We start from the raw sequence: 18,287 nt of genomic DNA on the forward strand, positions 1-18,287 counted from the left end.
GGTGTAAAGGTGTCAGAATCTGGCCCTCTGTTTGATCCACTTTAATCATTTCTAAGCAGGTAGTACTGGAAAATAAATCACTGCCTATTTGCTACTTAATAAGAGGGCTCATTCAGAATTTGGTCTAAGCAGAAAGAATCCAAAGAAAACCCACAATTATAAAACAAAACAAAAAAACTGTAACAAGATTGTTACGGACATTACAAATACTGCCATGTGATGCCAAGATATAATATGCACCCTGGTGGACATATATGTAACAAGATCAACAGTTTATTTCAAACCAAGTGATTGGAATGGGACTGAATGAAATAACAAGTAGGTACTGTGTTTCTATTGGTGTGATAGGGAATTAATGGCTGAAATCATTAACTAGTATGTTAAGGGCCACAGTCTTGTGTTTTAGTTGTATTTCCTAATTACATATCAAGGCTGAGATTTTCAAAGCTGACTAAGGGATAGGATATGGAGACACAGCTGCCATTAAAATTAGACAAATATGCATCAATTCAGAATAAATGTATGCACTGCAACATTGGAATCCAAATCTCTAAACACTTATTCACACAAATAGTCCCATTCATTTTAATGAGACTATTTACATAATTAAGGATAGCTACATGAATCAAAGTTTGTAGGAATGCATCCCAGACTATTGTTGCTCTACTGTTGTGTTTTTATAGCAAAGTTCTCTCTAAAACAGGCAGATGCCAATAAACAGCATAAAACTATCAACATGCATGGGCAATAGTATAGCTCTGGGTTTTCAATATTTATTTGCCAACAGAAATCCAAGGCTATTTTACATATTTTTGTACTTGTTGCTACAATGCAGCATTTTTAGCACTTTGCAAAGATGCATTTAACCTATCAGCCCCATGCCACTTTCCAGCATGTAATTAAAGCATGATTCAAAGTCACTGGGAATCTTTCTGTTGACTTTAAGGGATGGAACCAAAGACACTAATGCACTGAAGTGAGGAATCAATAGCAGAGTGCACAAAGAGCAAAGATTTTCTTGGAGAATTTCATTATGAATTGATAGTGTTAAAAGCACAACATTTTGACAGGTTTCTGCTCAGTGCCAGCTTTGCCATATGAACAGAGCAAGTCAAACTAGGACAGGAAAGTATTTATTGCATGACTGACCTTTGCCTGTAGGGCCTACATATTTTCTATCTTATAAAGGGCAGAAGAAATCCTAGAACGAGCTTTAGCACAGATTAATTATCAAACTGCTAAGCTATCCCAAAATCTCTCTTTCATCCCCAAACACAAAAATATCAATTAAAGAAACCATATACTGAATTTGTAATGGAGTAATATTTTATTATATATTGTTGATCTTAACTGAATGTTGATTGCCCAACTAATCTGTACTGCTACAAGATGCTGAGGTGGAAAGAAACCTTTTTATTTTATAACCAAGAGGCATCCAGTTTCTCAATTCTGGTATCCTTTCCAGACAAGTCAGTGTCTATTTAGAGCAGGCAAGTTAATACCCTTGACAATCAGCAACAACGCACCATCATTTGCTTGTTAAAAGTAATCTGATTAAGAACAGAAGAAGCCATTTGGATAAAATTTGAACAATCAAATATCCAGCTCAAACTCAAAACAAATTTGAATTTTGTAAAGGTTTTATAGTTTGTTTTTTAAATGGACACATCAGCACTTGCTCGGTTCAACTGGGAATATAAGTAATGAAATATAGAAAAAAAATACCACAATTGTGGAATTTTTGGCCAGGAGAAAACCAGAGAATTTTGGAAATCTCTTTGATCAGGAAATCAGGCTAAGTTCAGATATGATGATTATCTGATGCCTATTTGAAGTGAACTTCAAAACCTTTTGAAGTTTGCCCATTACTAACAAGAATTCATCAGATAACAACTCTCATTTAATATTCTAGATAGCACCTTTCATTTGAAAGCATTTTGGACTCTATCCTACATGGTACTGAGCATTGTAGCCCACATAAAGCAAAGCACTTAAGCAGCTGTAAAATTTTCAATACATGAGTAACCCCATTGATCCTAGAGAACTCAGATCAAGACCTTTATTAGAAACAGTGTACATCCAGGAATCACTTCTTCCACTAATGAAATGCAACTAGTTCTGGATGGAAGCAGTAACCAATCTAATAAATGAGAAGAGGAGAATTTTTGGACAACGACATCAGGATGAATCCCTAAGATTACTTCTAGAGCATTAATATTTAATATTCATGAAGGCCAGTCAGGATATTCGGTTTTGGGATACTTGTCTGAAAGTGTCTTATTTAGTGAACTACGTGGAATTCAATGTATCAGCTTTAGAAGAGATTGTCTCTCCTGGTTCCATTGAATCTAGGTACAGTGTTTACAACCTGATGCATAGAACACTAAATGAATTAGTAATCAGTAGCAAGTCAAATCAATTTTTTCCAGAATTTGAATGATTTTTATTTTTATGATATTTGCCTTAAATTAGCTGCCTTAAAACATTTTGTTATCTAACTCTCAAACCCCCAGGTATCACTGATAAATTCATTCCATATATTAAATACACAATTACAGTAAGTCACTAAACTTCAGGAATCAACTTTCATGTCAGTTGGGTTTTCTTCCTCTGATTCAGCCGTGAGATTCAGTGCAGCCTAAGAGCAAAAAAAAAAAAAAAAGATAGGAAAAAGAAGAATTACTCACCAGCATTAACAGAAATTGGTAAAAAATGCTACAAACCAAAGCAAACAGAAACCGTGTTTAGATAACCTTCAGCATGACTATGCATTCTCCTATTCAGTGAAATAACACTTTAGTTTTTATTCCCCTCTACCATCAACAAGTAAGACTGTACAGAGACAAATATCTCTGATTCCCAAGCTAACAAAGGGTACTAAAGGGTGAAAGTGTATACAATACTGTAAGAATATTGATCTGGTCCCACCGTTTTTATGTAAACTCACTGACAATATCTTTCCAGAATGCAAAAAGAATGTGTCATCACCAGACTAATACTTATACAATTGTGAACCTATTTTATATGCCCTAACACTGGGTAATTACATAGGTGAATGGCTACACACATAATTATTACTTATTTGTATATTTCATTACCCAATTTGCATGTGCAAATGCAGTAATAACTACATACCAAATATGCCTGCAATTGCATACATATGATTACATAAGCTTAATTGTGAAAACCTGACGTCAAATGTATTCTTAGATTCATTAAAAATAAGAGCCACCTGTAAAACATTTGTAAAATAAACAGGCTGTTATTACATCCAAAACATGTTAACAAACATTCCTCATGCAATGTAAAATCAAAGCTGAAATTATATTACTGACAATAAAATAAGATGGGCAAGACAATTTAATGAAATTCAAAGAAAAAAAATTCTGGCAACAGCATACTAGAACTACAAACAGTCTTTACCAGTATCTTGAGTTACACAATCATTTAAAAAATATATATATTTGTTACTTGAAAACTTATTTAAAAAATGTCGAATTGAAAAGTGGGATCTAACACATTCTTTTGACCAGCAAGATATATGTAACTGGATACATTTCAGTTCTAGTAGCTGACCCAAGAGATATTGTTATACATGCTGCAATTCTTGCACAAGTCAAAATCTGATTCACGTTCTCTCACTTCCCTATAGTGACAGATTCAAGGAGTATTGTGAGGACTGTGTGCTTTAGCACACCAGGAAAGAAAGAGCCTCTAATTACTCTCAAGATTCACCTCCAGCTGATTAAATTAGCACTTATTGTAGCCATATGATCACAGGGGCAAAGGGAGGTAGCTGCTCCCCTGGGAATATTGAAACTTTCATTTGGAAAACACGTTGAATGTACAAAGTTAGAAATTTAAGGATAAGCTCCATCACCGTTTTTCTCAACTGCTGAAACGGGCACAGCTGGGGGAAAATGAGGCAGGGCAAGAGAGTTCCTATAATCAACTCATCCTTGATTGTGGGAATGGCCTGTGGGGGACACTGGCAGTCAACAACTAGAGAGAACATTCCAAAGGCTGTTTTAACATGTACTGGGGATCAAGCTCTCTTCAGAAGGTCTGGAGAATATGGCCCAAATACTCTCTTTTAGGCCATAATGGAAGTGCTGACACAGCCTTAACTGTATAGCATTAGTGGGGACAGAAAAATCTCTATACAGGGATTACTTAGACTTTTTTTTTTTTTTTGGTACTTACGTCAGATTGCCCACTCTCATCTATCTCCTCAACTCGGGCCAAATTAGGGGCTCCATATTTATCTGTAAGCTCAGCTAATGTCCTTGATTTATCCCCCGATTCCTACAATTGAATTACAAAGCTTACTGTGAGTTATTAGTAATTTTGTCACAAATGTATTTAAGAACTCTGAAGATATGTTAAAGAACCTTAGTTTGCACTAAACTAATGAAAATAAACAGATGCCATAGACTAGAGATTTATGGTAACAATCCCCTGGCATAAATAAATAAAGTGTGAAAAGGTCTATGTATTACCGTTAGGGCTAATATTAGTTATTATTAGAGGAATTTGAACAACTTTAGGTTTTCATGTAGTACCTTTTCTCTATTTCACTTTCATAAAGTTTAATATTTAAAGTGATACATTGTCAATATTTTGACAAAATGATCTGAGAAAAATATTCTCCTTTAGATTGTGATGAACCCCATATACTGGAGGCTGGTCTATACTTAAAAATGTTACCAATATAGCCATGTCAGTTGGGGTGATTTTTTATTTTTAAAAAAGCCGTATGTAGACAAAGATATACGAGCAGAAAGATCCCTTATGACAGTATAATTTATTTTGCCTCACAAACCAGAATAAGCTATATTGGTATAAACACTTTTATACTAGCATAAGTGCATCCACAGTAGGAAGGTTTACTGCATTAGCTACACCATAGCTAAAGCAACAAAACTGTAGTAGTAGACAAACCCTAAGTGTGTTTGCATTTACAAATAGGAGGACTGGGGAAGTTATTCACTTGTGTTCCCATTTAAACAAAAACACTCTCATAACCATAACCAAGGAAGACTGCAGCACCACTAAGCAAACAAATGTATACTAAGTTGCACTCTAAAACCATTTATACTTGGTTATGAAAATTATGCTGAAGAGACTGATAGTACAGCCCAGTGTCTAACTCAGGAAATTTGAAATGAAGCTACAGGGCTAGACATGCATTCCAGAAATGTTCTTTCACAGATTTTGACAGTTTGGTAAAATGTCCATAGGCTAAAAGCATACATACACAATTCCTGCACTGATCAGAGAGGATGTTTGATATCTAAGCATGGATTTTGGAAAGGTTGGCTGGTGACATTATCTAATTATTAATTATTATTATTAATGGAACTTTGTCAGACCTCTTCAGCTTTTTGCTGCAAGGACAGCTCTTCTGCTTTCTCTTTCTCTGCCCTTTCTAGTTCCAGCTGAGCCTCCTCATGTTCTCGTTCCAGCTGAGCCTGCAGTCATTTTATGGAAGCAATATAACATGGACAAATTGAGGGAAAAAAAGGTAAACTACAGTAGGCTGACCTATGTTGGTGTTAAAGTTTGCAAAGCAGAGGTTTTATATATGTACTTTTTGTCAAGAGACAAGATGGATGAGATAATATCTTTTATTGGACCAACTTCTGTTGGTGAAAGAGACAAGCTTTCGAGCTTACACAGCTCTTCTTCAGGTCTGGGAATTACTCATAGTGTTACAACTAAATACAAGATGGAACAGATTGTTTAGCATAAGTAGTTAACATATTTCAAGGGGGCTTAAATTCATGGACTGAATAGAGACACTAGATTTATGGCTTATTACAATGATCACCCACTAGCAACTCCCCACGTTTGTTTTCTCCCCATGTCTGGAGGGGTGTTAACAGACCACTTCACCTTGAATGGTCCCCTGAAGTGTGTGTTAACTACTTATGCTAAACAATCTGTCCCATCTTTATGGCCCTTCGTTTCCAGTTTTTATTTTATTTATTTTTTCTCGGGAATGTATCGGTGTTTATTACTACAACAACAAAAACAGCTGAAAATCAGTGCAAAAACTTTTACTAATTTTTCTGGGTAAATATTGGGATTTATTTTGGTGGACTGAAGGACAGCGGGGGAAAGCATTCAATAGATTAATGCTTTCATGGATGGAATTCAATGTGGTCTGCTGCAGAACTAAAACAGAACTCAAAACACAATGCCACCTCTGAGTTCAAGAAAACAATATATCACTAATCCCCAAATAAAGCTTTTCATTTGAATAAGCAGTTTACTGTTGTAGACTTAGAACTATTAGGCTATAAATATTTACATTTAATAATTGGGCCCAATATTTTAAAATATTTATAAACACTCATTGTGAGGTCTTTCAGTGTAATTTCCAAAAGTCCTGAGTAGTGTAGGCTCGCAGCAATCTTTTTAAGCAGTCTTTTCCCAGGCCCATTTTCCTACAGTCTTGGATGTAGCTGAATTTCAAAAATTCTCTTTCCACATCAGCTGAGCCAGGTGGGACACTGAGGATGCGAGAGACAGCACGGCTCAAAGTTGGACAGTCAGTGTGGTGGATTTCCCAGAATTCAAGAGGAGAGATGGAGTGGTTGTCTGTGGAAGGCATTGCCATATAGGCACTTTCCAGTTTTGTATTTTCTTCATTAGAAGCCACAAAAGGGGAGATTATACAAACATACTCTTTACATTTATCAGCTGAGGCCACACTTTTACGATGAGGGTCAAACAGCACAATGACTTTCCAGAATGATGATTCTCTCTGAAAAGCTGTAGGGGACATATTGCGAGCGTCAATAACTTCCCACTTCTTTGACAGCTCTTCGTAAAAACTTTTGAAAGTTTTTGCAAGGTGGTCCTCCTGCACAGTGACAGGCAACACAGACATGAAAAAAAATTATTTTTTTTTCTGGAATCTCCCCAGATGTGCTTTTGTGAGAAAGTTCTGCAGAGATATTGTTAACCAGAATGCCAGACACCTTTGTATTAGAAAATGTGACAACTGTTAAAGAACTGGATTTCAATTTCTTCTGTGCTTCATGTAGTGGCTGAAGTGTTTCAATCAGGAATTTGAATTTTGTACAAAGGCTTTGCCTAATTTCTTACATAGCTGCTTGAGATTTCAGCTTTTTGGCTTTTCCACTGTTGAACTCTTTGTGATCTAAAAGTTGCATTAATACACCTATTGCATTCTGAACACACTGTGCAGCCAAATACAGACTAAACCACCTTGTCGGTATAACTGGAATGCTGAAATGCTGTATTCAAGTGCGATCTCTTCGCAAACATCATAGAAGATTTTTTTTTTATTTGAATGCTTGAAAACTGCACCAGCATCTATTACGGAATTTTTTAAATCAGCCATTTTGGGAACCCCTGTTGCATGAAAGACAGCAATGTGCAGCAGGTGAGCTGGGCAAGACAAACAAAGCAATTTAGGTTTTTCATTCAGCTTTACATCTTGTGTTTGAACTTCACGCAGTAAGAAGCCGAGTCAGAATTCACTGTAGCTCAAATCCTTCCACATAAGTGCATATTCATTTAACGTTTTACTGACATCTGCCGCAACTGTTTGACTGCTGACTTTACAAACTCCAGATCTGCCAAAATTAGTGCAGGCTTCTCCAAAACAAAATGAAAAATGAAAACAAAATCACTGGGATTGGGCAGTCGAGAACATCTGACGATTCGTCAAAAATCAAAGAACTAACTATATTTCCAGTCAACCTCTCTTTAATTTTGTTGGTCAGAGCATCATCATTCTCCTCCAGATATTTCTTGGTCATATTGATTGAATTTGGCAAAGATTTTTCTGCTGGACAGAAATTTTATATAAAGTCCTCCAAAGGACCATCAACAAGGCTTAGCGGCTGCCCTGAAAATCAGAGGGCATGTACAAATTCACTTATTACATCGTTTTGATCTCGCTCTTTCTGCCGTGCCCGGACAAATGCTGATTCCAATGTCTTAAGTGTCATTTGCTCTCGAAATGTTCTTTAATCCGGTTGGCCTGAGTGGTACGATGCCACACCATTTGCAGCACATACACCCAACTTCATCCTTTTCTCCCGTTTTTGTTTTTTTTAAACTTTTGAATACTTCCTTATGTTCTGAAACATATTCTGATTTTCGTTTTCTTCCCATTTTAGTGTGTCAAATCTTTAAACCGTTATCTGCTAACAGCTTGAAATGTGTATATGGTGGGTGTGAGATTCATTAGGATGTTCAGATGCGCATGCACTTCAGCGCTTGCGTGCATGCCTGTTTGTTTATTGTGTGCATCTTCTAGACTAATATATAGCCTTACTTCAACAGACAGCTTTGCATATACACAAAAACTAATATATTATTGTAATACATATATCTCATGCAATGTACTGTATTTTCCTAATAAAACACGCTATTTTTTATATGTTTGAATTATACAGAAAAAAAAACAAATACTACTTTTTGAAAAAAAAAAAAAAGATTTTTTTCAGTAAAAACGGTTTAAACTGAAAATGAAGGGGCTTATCCATCTTGTATTTAGCTGTGACATTCTGGGTAAGTTTCCCAGACCTGAAGAGGAGCTCTATGTAAGCTCAAAAGCTTGTCTCTCTTACTAATATAAGTCGGTTCAATGAAAGACATTATCTCACCCACCTCATCTCTCCAATATCCTGGAACTGACATGGCTACAACAACACTGCATGCTTTTTCGTCACCATTTACAATGTATTTTATGCTTGAAAACATAAACATACAATAACTGAAATAAGAAGAAGTTTAGATTTGTTGAAATATCAGGTGACTCAACAATCTTATCAGTTGTGGACCAGAATGGAGAGCAAGGTCTTTTGACTGTCAAAGGGAAAACAGAATAGACAATTGAAGACCTTACCCTTCCATACATCCCTCACACACACTCATTAAAGATCAAATCCAATGTCCATTTGAAGACAACTAGAACTCACAAGAATTTAAGCCCCAGATTTTTAAAGGTGTTTTAGGTGCTACTGCATTCAGCATTGCAATGTCTAACTGATTTAGGTGGCTAAATCTCATTTCAAAAGGGATTTAAACACATAGGAGCCAAAATCTCATTGACAGTCTATGGGGTTTGGGTTACTAAATGCCTAATCTGGCTTGAAAATGAGATTTAGGCTCCTAAATCAGTTAGCTGTTGCAACGCTGAACGCATGAACGTCTACATACCTTTAAAAATCTGGGCCTCAGGTCTTTGCTGCCATCATATGTCAGAAATTGCATAATTTAAGTATAAATAATGTTTTATTCATTAACACTTATGCTGGAGAATCAAATACTGACAGCAAAAATCTTGTTTTATTCACTGTAATATTTTGTGAAAATATATTAACAAACATGACCACTAAGTCCAAAAGTGGCATTCAGATGCTCTTTGGTCATATGCAGTCATATAGAGCACATGAATGTGCCCAGAGCTAGTCGCTCAAAACTGTGACCCACACACAACCAGTCCCTTGAAAAATGTGACTTTACTGTGACAAAGCTGAGGGGAAAATTCATAACAAATAACTTATTTGATTAATTTAGCCTTTTCTTTCTTTGTGAGCCACTTGCAGATATAACATCATATACTCATATGTATTAATTATTTGAAATTATTCATGAAATTCTTCAGCAAATATTTCGGTTTTTAAATTGTAAATTAAAAAGTATAAAAATATACAATATGCAATTCATGCTATAACTTACACAACTAAACTAATGAGAGCAGCATGAGTTTAAAATTCTATATTTGATTGTCATATGCTTAGATTACACTGTTATGGTTAATTATGTAAGCAATCCCAATCTGGGAATGGCAACAATCCCATGCAATATACAAACGGGGCTATTTCAGACACTGCTCATTCAAACAGGTGGCTTCAGGTCATGGGAGGCAGAGGTCTGCTCTACCAAGGCCAGCTAGAAATGTGAGTCTTTATTTCTCATGTTTCAGTTCTATATAATTTTTTATGCTGAAATAACTCTACTGTGATGATAAATTGAGACGTATGAAGAATCAGGACATCTCCTTAGCCCATGCTATCCCACAACACAGATTTTGCCTTCTTTTATTTAACAGGAAACCTCCATCCACTAATCCCGACTCTTTCCACAAACACACAATTTCTGGATACATTCACTATTACCTTCTCTTCCCACATGCAGATGTTAGAGCAGAGCAGTTGGGCAAAGTAACACGAAGAAGGTTACACATTAAATTGCAGACATGCAAGTGGTTCCCTAGGTCTGCTTGAGGCTGCCCTTGTATATAACTAACACAGTATGAATTATTAAATATATATTCAAATATACATCCTACACATGTATTTTACAAATATTGAAACATTCACTTTGCATGAACACTCATAACAGAAATGCTCACATAATGTTTGTTGAAAGCAAACATGACAAAAATGCATACATGACCAAATCAAAATTCAACGTCCAATTCAAACAAATATTTGCAAAAAAAAAAAAAAAATTCTCAGCTCTACACTCTACATAGGATAGGAGGCTACATCACAGATCAGGGAACCACAGTGGATGTGCTCCATGATCATACAATGGCAACCACTTGTAAAGTTGTGTGTTTATGTAAATTACAGATCTGTTGATTGTCTGCCACAATATAGGGAGCAGTCCACATCTACTGAATACACCTATTATGTGCATGGACAGTAGGGCTGTCAAACGATTAAAAAAATAATTTGCGATTAATCGTGATTTTAAACAATAATAGAATACCATTTATTAAAATATTTTTGGATGTTTTCTACATTTTCAAATATATTGATTTCAATTAAAACACAGAATACAAAGTGTACAGTGCTCACTTTATATTTATTTTTATTACAAATATTTGCACTGTAAAAAACAAAAGAAATAGTATTTTTCAATTCACCTTATACAAATACTGTAGTGCAATCTCTTTATCATGAAAATTCAACTTACAAATATAGATTACATACAAAAAATAACTGCACGCAAAAACAAAGCTATGTAAAACATTAGAGCCTACAAGTCCACTTAGACCTACTTCTTGTTCAGCCAACCGCTCAGACAAACAAGTTTGTTTGCATTTGCAGGAGATAATGGTGCCTGCTTCTTATTTACTATGTCACTTGAAAGTGAGAACAAGTGTTCCCATGACACTTTTGTAGCCAGAGTTGCAAGTTATTTACATGCCAGATATGCTAAACATTTGTATGCCCCTTATTGCTTCGGCCACCATTCTAGAGGACATACTTCAGTTATGTAATTAAAAAAAAAATCTACATTTGTAAGTTGCAGTTTCATGATAAAGATATTGCACTACAGTACTTGTATGAGGTGAATTGAAAAATACTATTTTTTATCATTTTTACAGTGCAAATATTTGTGATCAAAAATAATATAAAATGAGCACTGTACACTTTGTATTCTTTGTTGTAATTGAAATCAATATCTTTGAAAATGTAGAAAAATACCCAAAAAATATTTAATAAATTGGTATTCTGTTATGGTTTAACAGTACAATTAAAACTGCGATTAATCGCAATTAATTTTTTTAATAGCCATTAATATTTTTTAGATAATCGCATGAGTTAACTGCAATTGACAGCCTAATTGACAGGCAACTATACATAGTGAACGCCAGCACCTGACATGCCAATTGTAAGTTACTGATGCTCAGAGAAGCCTTAAATTGGGTATTCTTTGCCTTAGGGTTCTGCATTATTTAAGGAGATCATACTGCAAAGTCAGTTTCCTTGCTTAGCCACTTCCATGTTCTGGATGGTCATGTCACTTATTATTTGGCACATAGACACTTTATACAAGTCACATTATAGTGCTTTTATGCTGCGTTATTGTAACACCATTATACAGACATATGCAATATGTCAACCATAAGATACATACCTAGGCTGGTTCCAGTGTTATGAGTAAGGCTGCGAGTCTGTCGTGGAGGTCACGGAAGTCATGGACTGCGTAACTTTCAGGGACCTCTGTGACTTTTGCAGGGGCCGGTGCAACTGGCCCGGGGACCGCCTGAGTAGCTCAGGCAGCCCCTGGGCCAGCCACACCAGCTGCTGCTGGGGCAGTCTCTGGCCACTATCTCCCTCCCCAGCAGCAGCAGGAGTTTGGGTGTGGGAGAGGGCTCAGGGCTAGGGGCTGGCATATGGGAGGGGGTGAGGGCTCTGGCCAGCTCTTACCTCAGGGGGCTCCCTGGAAGTGGTGACATGTCTCTCCCTTGGCTCCTAAGCGGAGGCATGCCCAGGCAGATCTATGCCTTGCCTTTGCCCGCAGGCACTGCCCCCGCAGCTCCCAGCCAATGGGCGCTGCGGAGCCAGCACTTGGGGTGCAGGCAGAGCGCAGAGCTCCCTGGCCACGCCTCTGCCTAGGGAGCCACACGGAACCAGGTAGGGAACCTGCCAGCCCCGCCAAACCTCCCCCACACCCAGCACCAGCGAGGGTCCCAGGCCACACTCTCCTCCTCCCCCACCCCCGAGCACCCACAGCACTACTGGGTCACCTCTCATCCCCCCAGAGCACCCAAGATTTAGTCAGGGGTTTATAGTACAAGTCATAGACAGGTCATGGGACATGAATTTTTGTTTACTCCCTGTGACCTGTCCATGACTTTTACAAAAATACCCGTGATTAAAACTTAGCCTTAATTATGAGATGTCAATGCCACAGTATTATCTGCTAGAAATTTTAATTACTTTTATTATTGACTATATTTTGCCAGACCTGCTGCTCCTCTGCAAGTTTCTGCTGGAACATGAGTTCTTCTTCCTTCATTTTTTCTAACATTTCCAGTTCTTTCAGGGCCTCCTCACGCTCTTGCTCAAGTTCAGCCCTCTCCTGCTTCCTCTGTCATTGCAAGATATTGACAAATCAGAAAAAAGATTAACTAATATTGGCTATATTGTCATTAAAGTTTGTGAAAGAGTAACAGTAATCATTTTAAATGCAGAGAGATCCACCTGTTGTTCTTCATCTAAATTTCTCCTGTATTTGTAAATCCAGTATGCCAGATACTCTATTGGGTCTATGGGCCGATGCTCTACCACTTCTGCAAGTCCCTTTGCCAAGCATATTCCTAGGCATCTCTTGAGGTATTCAGACTCCATTCACACCTCCTGAAAAATGTAAAGGAAGCAGACACTAAACAGTGATTCCCGATTTAAACTAAAATATATTTTAAGAATTACTGACTAGACCATATCAAATAGTTTGTTGCAAATAGTTTAGCCAATGAATTCAGCCGTTTTTTTTGTGAATGCTCTGTGAAGAGGTTGTGCATTGTATTAAAGACAGTGTTATCTAGTTGACAAGGCACTAGGTTAGGAGTCAGTTCTGCCATGACCTGCTGGATAACTTTGGAAAAGGTCATTTGTGTCGATTCCCTTCTCACCCCTTTGTCCATCTTGCGTATTTAGACTGCAAGCTCTTCAAGGCACAAACTTTCTCTCACTGTGTGAACAATGCCTAGCAGCAGGGGTCCCAATCTGAGTTGGGGTCTATAGGCACTGTAGTATTACTTATAATAAATACTAGTTTGCTCATTTTTTACAAGTGTTCAATACTTTGTGCATGAACATTTTATCACAGAGTTTTTGAGCTGATTGCAATTAATATTTGCTATGCATACTTTATGACCTAGACATCTAAGTCACATGTTATTGTGTCTGCTCCCTGATCAGATGGCCTAAGCTTTATAAACTGGAATTCCCTTTTTTGTTCACAAATTATCTGTGAATATTTGTAATTGTTAGACTAATGTGAGAGTAATTAAAACAGCTTTGCAAAATGACTACGAGAGTAGTCCCAATACAAATGCTCTAATAAACAGATGTATTCATGCTAGGATTTGAGAGATTTTGCTTCCAGAAAGAATTCTTGTGAATGAAAGCTTGTTCTTCTGTGGCTAGGTGAATAAAAGTCATGAATATAATCAAAACAAATGTGTAGGTTATAGCCATAAAAATCTTCATTAATGCTGCGTTACTGACAAAGAGCATGCACACATCTGATGTATTTTAATCAGAAAATGAAGTGGACGTGCACTTTCTGAAATAAATAATCTATATTATATGCCAGTATGGTATGATTTAAATAAAGCAAGAGACATCCCAGTCCTGTGCCTAACTACAAGACCATCCTTCCTAAAAACAAATAACATCTTTAATTTACAAGCAAGCATAGGCAGACCCTGGCAGTTGGTATGAACTTACACTGCCTAAGAAAGTACTTCTCCCCAACTTTAGACATGCTCCCCTTTGCCAAAAGAGTTCCAATCTGCCAGATGTTTTGAGAAAAAACATCATTCACAGAGCATTTTTCTCAACTATGATTTACAGTGATTATTCATGAACTTGGCTTTTAATTTCCTCTGAATCTTAGACCCTCTGTCTTCTGACTATATTTGAAGCATATTAAAAGCAGATCAGATGAGGCTTGCTCTTGCTCCCATTGAAGTCAAAATCTCTGATTCTCTGTTCATTCAGACTGTAAAATAATATTTGTCTTAATATACTTCCCAGGATATGTTTGTTCTCCAGTCCAGTGAAGCACCACCATCGTCCATAGTTATACAGATAATGAAATAATAAAAACAAGCTTTAAAATTTATTCTTACTATATTCTGTTTATGTAAGGCCAGATTCTAAAATCTTACTTATGTTGAGTATAACCTTTCTCCACAAAAAAAAGTCCTATTGAGGTAATTGGGACTACTTGTTGAGTAAAATATTAAAAGGATACTAGAATCTATGTTGTACCAATTTCTTTACAATGTTATAACTTCTTGAAGGACATATCATTTCAGTTGTTTTAAAAGTTTTTAACCATCTTTCTAACTAGATTACATTTAAGGAAACAACAAACTCTCTTAAACATGGCTCATTGTCAACTAGTTTTATAGAACTTCAGATGGAGATGCACAATGAGATATACATAACTCATCAGTTCAGAGAGAATTTTTTAAAATATGTACAGCATAGGGACCATTCTTGTTAGGTAAATGCCTCTCTTACACCTGCCTGTATGTATCCAAAACATAGAGTACAATTCTGATCCATTTGTTTCAAAATGTAATTTCCACGAAGCAGTAGTTGCTTAACCTAGTTTAGGAAATATTCACTTATCTCCAGTTACAATAGTACATGATCACTACAGTTTTCCTTATAGTGCTAAATTCTATTAGCTCTTCTCTAATAGTCCCAAATAGCTATTTTCTGTCCCTAAATACACACTTCACTGAATTCAATGTGGATTCCAAAGGAACCTAGAAGCTACTTAGAATTTAAATAATTTCTGTGTATGATCTATTTAAGAAGAAGAAAACAAACCTTATCTAAAGGCAAGTCACACAAATGCAGGAGATCAGAAACATCACAGACTATTCCTTCCTTCTGGTCTCTTGCACAGACACCCCTTAGGTATGCTTCCTGTTAAGTTCAAATCTTACTTTCTGGCACACTGGCATATATCAGTGTTTTGTCACAATGCACCTCCACAGAATGCACATCTGAACACACTTACCTCCTGAAGGTTCTATAGTTTCCTCTCACCTCAAAGGATTCTGCAACCCACTCTTCAAATATATTTACATTCTTGGCATGGTTTGTACACTTTGTTTTTGGGATGCTTGATTTTCTTGTTTAAACCATTTCTACAAGAAAAGAACAGTTAGGTATGAGACAAGTATCAATAGCATAAAAGGCTTCATTTATGGGCATATGTCTCATCTCTGCTACTCATGAGATTAAAAATATATTGACTCAGAATACAGTTTTCGTTTTCCTACAGCCTCACGTCAGCTAAGTTTTAAGCATGTGTATAAGTGTTTGTATGATCAGGACCCAATATATTACTACTATTACAATACTGTTATACAATATAATAATGATACGACTATAATAATGATAATACTAACATCCTTGGTTTGGGATTTGTGTGTGAACACTGACCGAATATTGCTTATTGTAGATACAGTACTGAAATCATGGTCTGTTTAGTATATGATTCCCAACGCTTTGGAAGTAATAAAAGATCACAGAAAAAAAAAATAGTTTGACACACTTTCATTTTTAGTGTTAAACTTAGAACTCAAAATACATTTAGCTTTTTGCTATCATCTGCAAAATATCAGTTTTTTCTAAACCTTTTAGTAAGCACTGGCCCTTTACATACAGTTAAAGTAGAGGGTCAAACTGGAAAGCAGAAAATATATCAAGTGTAAAGAATATTTCTAATTTAGATATAAGGATAATAGCTCCCTTACAAATACTTAAGCACCATAACAATGTAAAAGACCTAGTCAACGTTTTATTTAGGCCAGGAGTGTTCACAGTGCAATCTGTGGTGCGCTAAAACATAATTTAAGATTGTTCTCTTTGTATAAGCAAAGAATGAGGGCAAAAATGATCATCTGTCAGTTTTTAATGCTGGTGAATGGAGATGAAAAACAACTCTTTCCAGGAAGGTGAAAATGCAAGCAAAATTATAGTTGTGTGTATTTGTGTTTTGATTTTCAACAGCTGTAGCACTATCTAGCTTGGGCTAAATCAGTGTTTTCAATCTGTGGACCCGGGGGCGGAGGGGTGTCCAAACTATGCCTAAAATTTCCAAAGGGGTCCAACTCCTCTATCTGAAATGTTTTAGGGGTCCACAAATGAAATAAGGTTGAAAACCACTGGTTTATATGATTTGTTATGAACCAACACGATGGTCCTGCTGGCTGGGGGGAGGCTGCTGGGAGGCAGATGACCAGGGGCTGCGGCTGGCGCATTGTTGCTATAACCGGCCTGGAGGCGGTTTGGGGGAAAGGAGTGTGCTGAGAAGGTCCCGCAGACTCACGGGAGACCCATCGGCAGGGCAGAGCCACCCGCACGGGACCCCGGACATGGCGCCCCCTGCCGCTCCCCCGCGCACACGGCCCCCCGCGCCCCCTTCCCGAGGGGAAACCGCTTTGAAAGGTTCCCCCGCGCCCCTTCCCACGCTGCGGCGCCGCGCACAGCCCAGATTCACTGGAGCGGAGCCCCACTAGGGACGACAAGGCCCGAGCTCATGCCCCCACCCCACTTCTCTGGGGGGCGCGACCCCCTGCTGCGGCCTGGGCGCCCTACCGGGTGCGTTCGCCAAGCAGCAGTGCAGCGCGTGCCAGCGAACCGTGCGCGTGTGATGAGTAAGCGGGACTCGGCGGGCGAACGAGCGCCCAGCCTAGGAAAGGGGCGCCGGCCGTTGCTTTGAGGGGTGCGCAGCCGCAGAGGGCACCCCCGCAGCGCGCGGAGAGGGAAGGGCCGGCTCGAGAGCGTCCCGTCGCTAGGCAGCCGCCCGCGTGACCCGGGCGGTAGGATTGGTGGTGGGGCTGGTGCCAGGCGCTGTCACGTGAGTAAGGTGGCGGGTTAACCCCCTCGGGGCTGGGCATTGGCAGAACCTCGGCCCGGCCTGAGGGCAGCTCGCCTTGGAGAGCCGGACACGGTGGGATCCCGGCGTGCGGGCCGGCCTGACCGGGCGCGCCTGGTTCTGGGGAAACCGACCGCGCTCCGCCCACCCGTGGGCTGCGGCATCGCAGCGGGCACCTGGTGGGGTCAGCCCCGGGCGGGCAGCCTGGCTGGGGTCGGGTGGGAGTGATAGTGGGGCCCCAGCGTGCAGCACGGCTCGGGAGCCTGTCACCATGTGTACAAAGGACTGTCCCGTCCCCTACACCCAGCGGTGAGTGACTGACTGATCTTTACACAACAGAAACCTCTGCTACTTTACCTCGCGTAATACCAGCAGCGTGCCAACTCCCCGCTGCTCATTGCGGTAGCTACCCATAGGGAAGGTAAAGAGCCCCTGGTCTGTTCCTGGAGAGGACACAATAACCTCAGTAACCTGGACAGAAGGGGTTCCCACTCAAACAGACTCCAGTGTACAAGACTTACTCCTGGTGGAATTCTGCACCAAAAAATTAAAATTATGTGTACAGTGTTTTAAAATTCTGCATATTTTATTTGTCAAAATAACACAGTATAATCACACCATTTTTAATTATTTTTGGTCATTTATTTCAAAATACCTGTCACCAAGTATGTCTGAAACTATTAATACAGACAAGAAAAAACGATTCAGGATTCAGGAAATGTTTTTTGACAAATAGATTCCTTACTAGGCATATTAATACAGAACTCTGAGTAATAATTCATTTAAACTACAATACAGAACCATATTTACCACACCCCTCAGAAGCAAAGGCTTGGGGGAGTCAGTGGTAATGGAGGAGCTGGGGGAGTAAATTG

At 38.4% G+C, this 18,287-nt stretch overlaps 1 protein-coding gene across 2 annotated transcripts; it reads right to left on the bottom strand.

Annotated features, from left to right (window-relative positions):
- Positions 1-1,308: 1,308 nt before the first annotated feature.
- Positions 1,309-17,295, bottom strand: DYDC1 (DPY30 domain containing 1). Of its 2 annotated transcripts, XM_034776823.1 has the most exons (7): positions 17,133-17,293; positions 15,547-15,676; positions 12,987-13,142; positions 12,751-12,873; positions 5,373-5,471; positions 4,204-4,305; positions 1,309-2,638 (listed from the first exon to the last, which is right to left on the bottom strand). In XM_034776823.1, exons 3-7 carry the CDS (start codon positions 13,131-13,133, stop codon positions 2,573-2,575), a joined length of 537 nt encoding a protein of 178 aa, XP_034632714.1. In that variant the 5' UTR covers positions 13,134-13,142; positions 15,547-15,676; positions 17,133-17,293; the 3' UTR covers positions 1,309-2,572. The 2 variants fall into 2 exon arrangements, with proteins under 2 accessions (XP_034632714.1, XP_034632715.1); XM_034776824.1 differs by lacking the exon at positions 4,204-4,305 and having other exon boundaries at positions 17,133-17,295.
- Between the last annotated feature and the right edge of the window lie 992 nt (positions 17,296-18,287).

This window comes from Trachemys scripta, chromosome 7 (genome assembly GCF_013100865.1).
Source record: "Trachemys scripta elegans isolate TJP31775 chromosome 7, CAS_Tse_1.0, whole genome shotgun sequence".
In the NCBI taxonomy this organism is placed as follows: domain Eukaryota; kingdom Metazoa; phylum Chordata; order Testudines; family Emydidae; genus Trachemys; species Trachemys scripta.

Coding starts and splice junctions, on each gene's coding strand:
- DYDC1 (XM_034776823.1), bottom strand. CDS start 13,133: ATGGAGTCTGAATACCTCAAGAGATGCCTAGGAATATGCTTGGCAAAG. Junction 12,874..12,986: donor ATTTAGATGAAGAACAACAG/GTGGATCTCTCT, acceptor TTGCAATGACAG/AGGAAGCAGGAGAGGGCTGA. Junction 5,472..12,750: donor AACTTGCAGAGGAGCAGCAG/GTCTGGCAAAAT, acceptor AAATGACTGCAG/GCTCAGCTGGAACGAGAACA.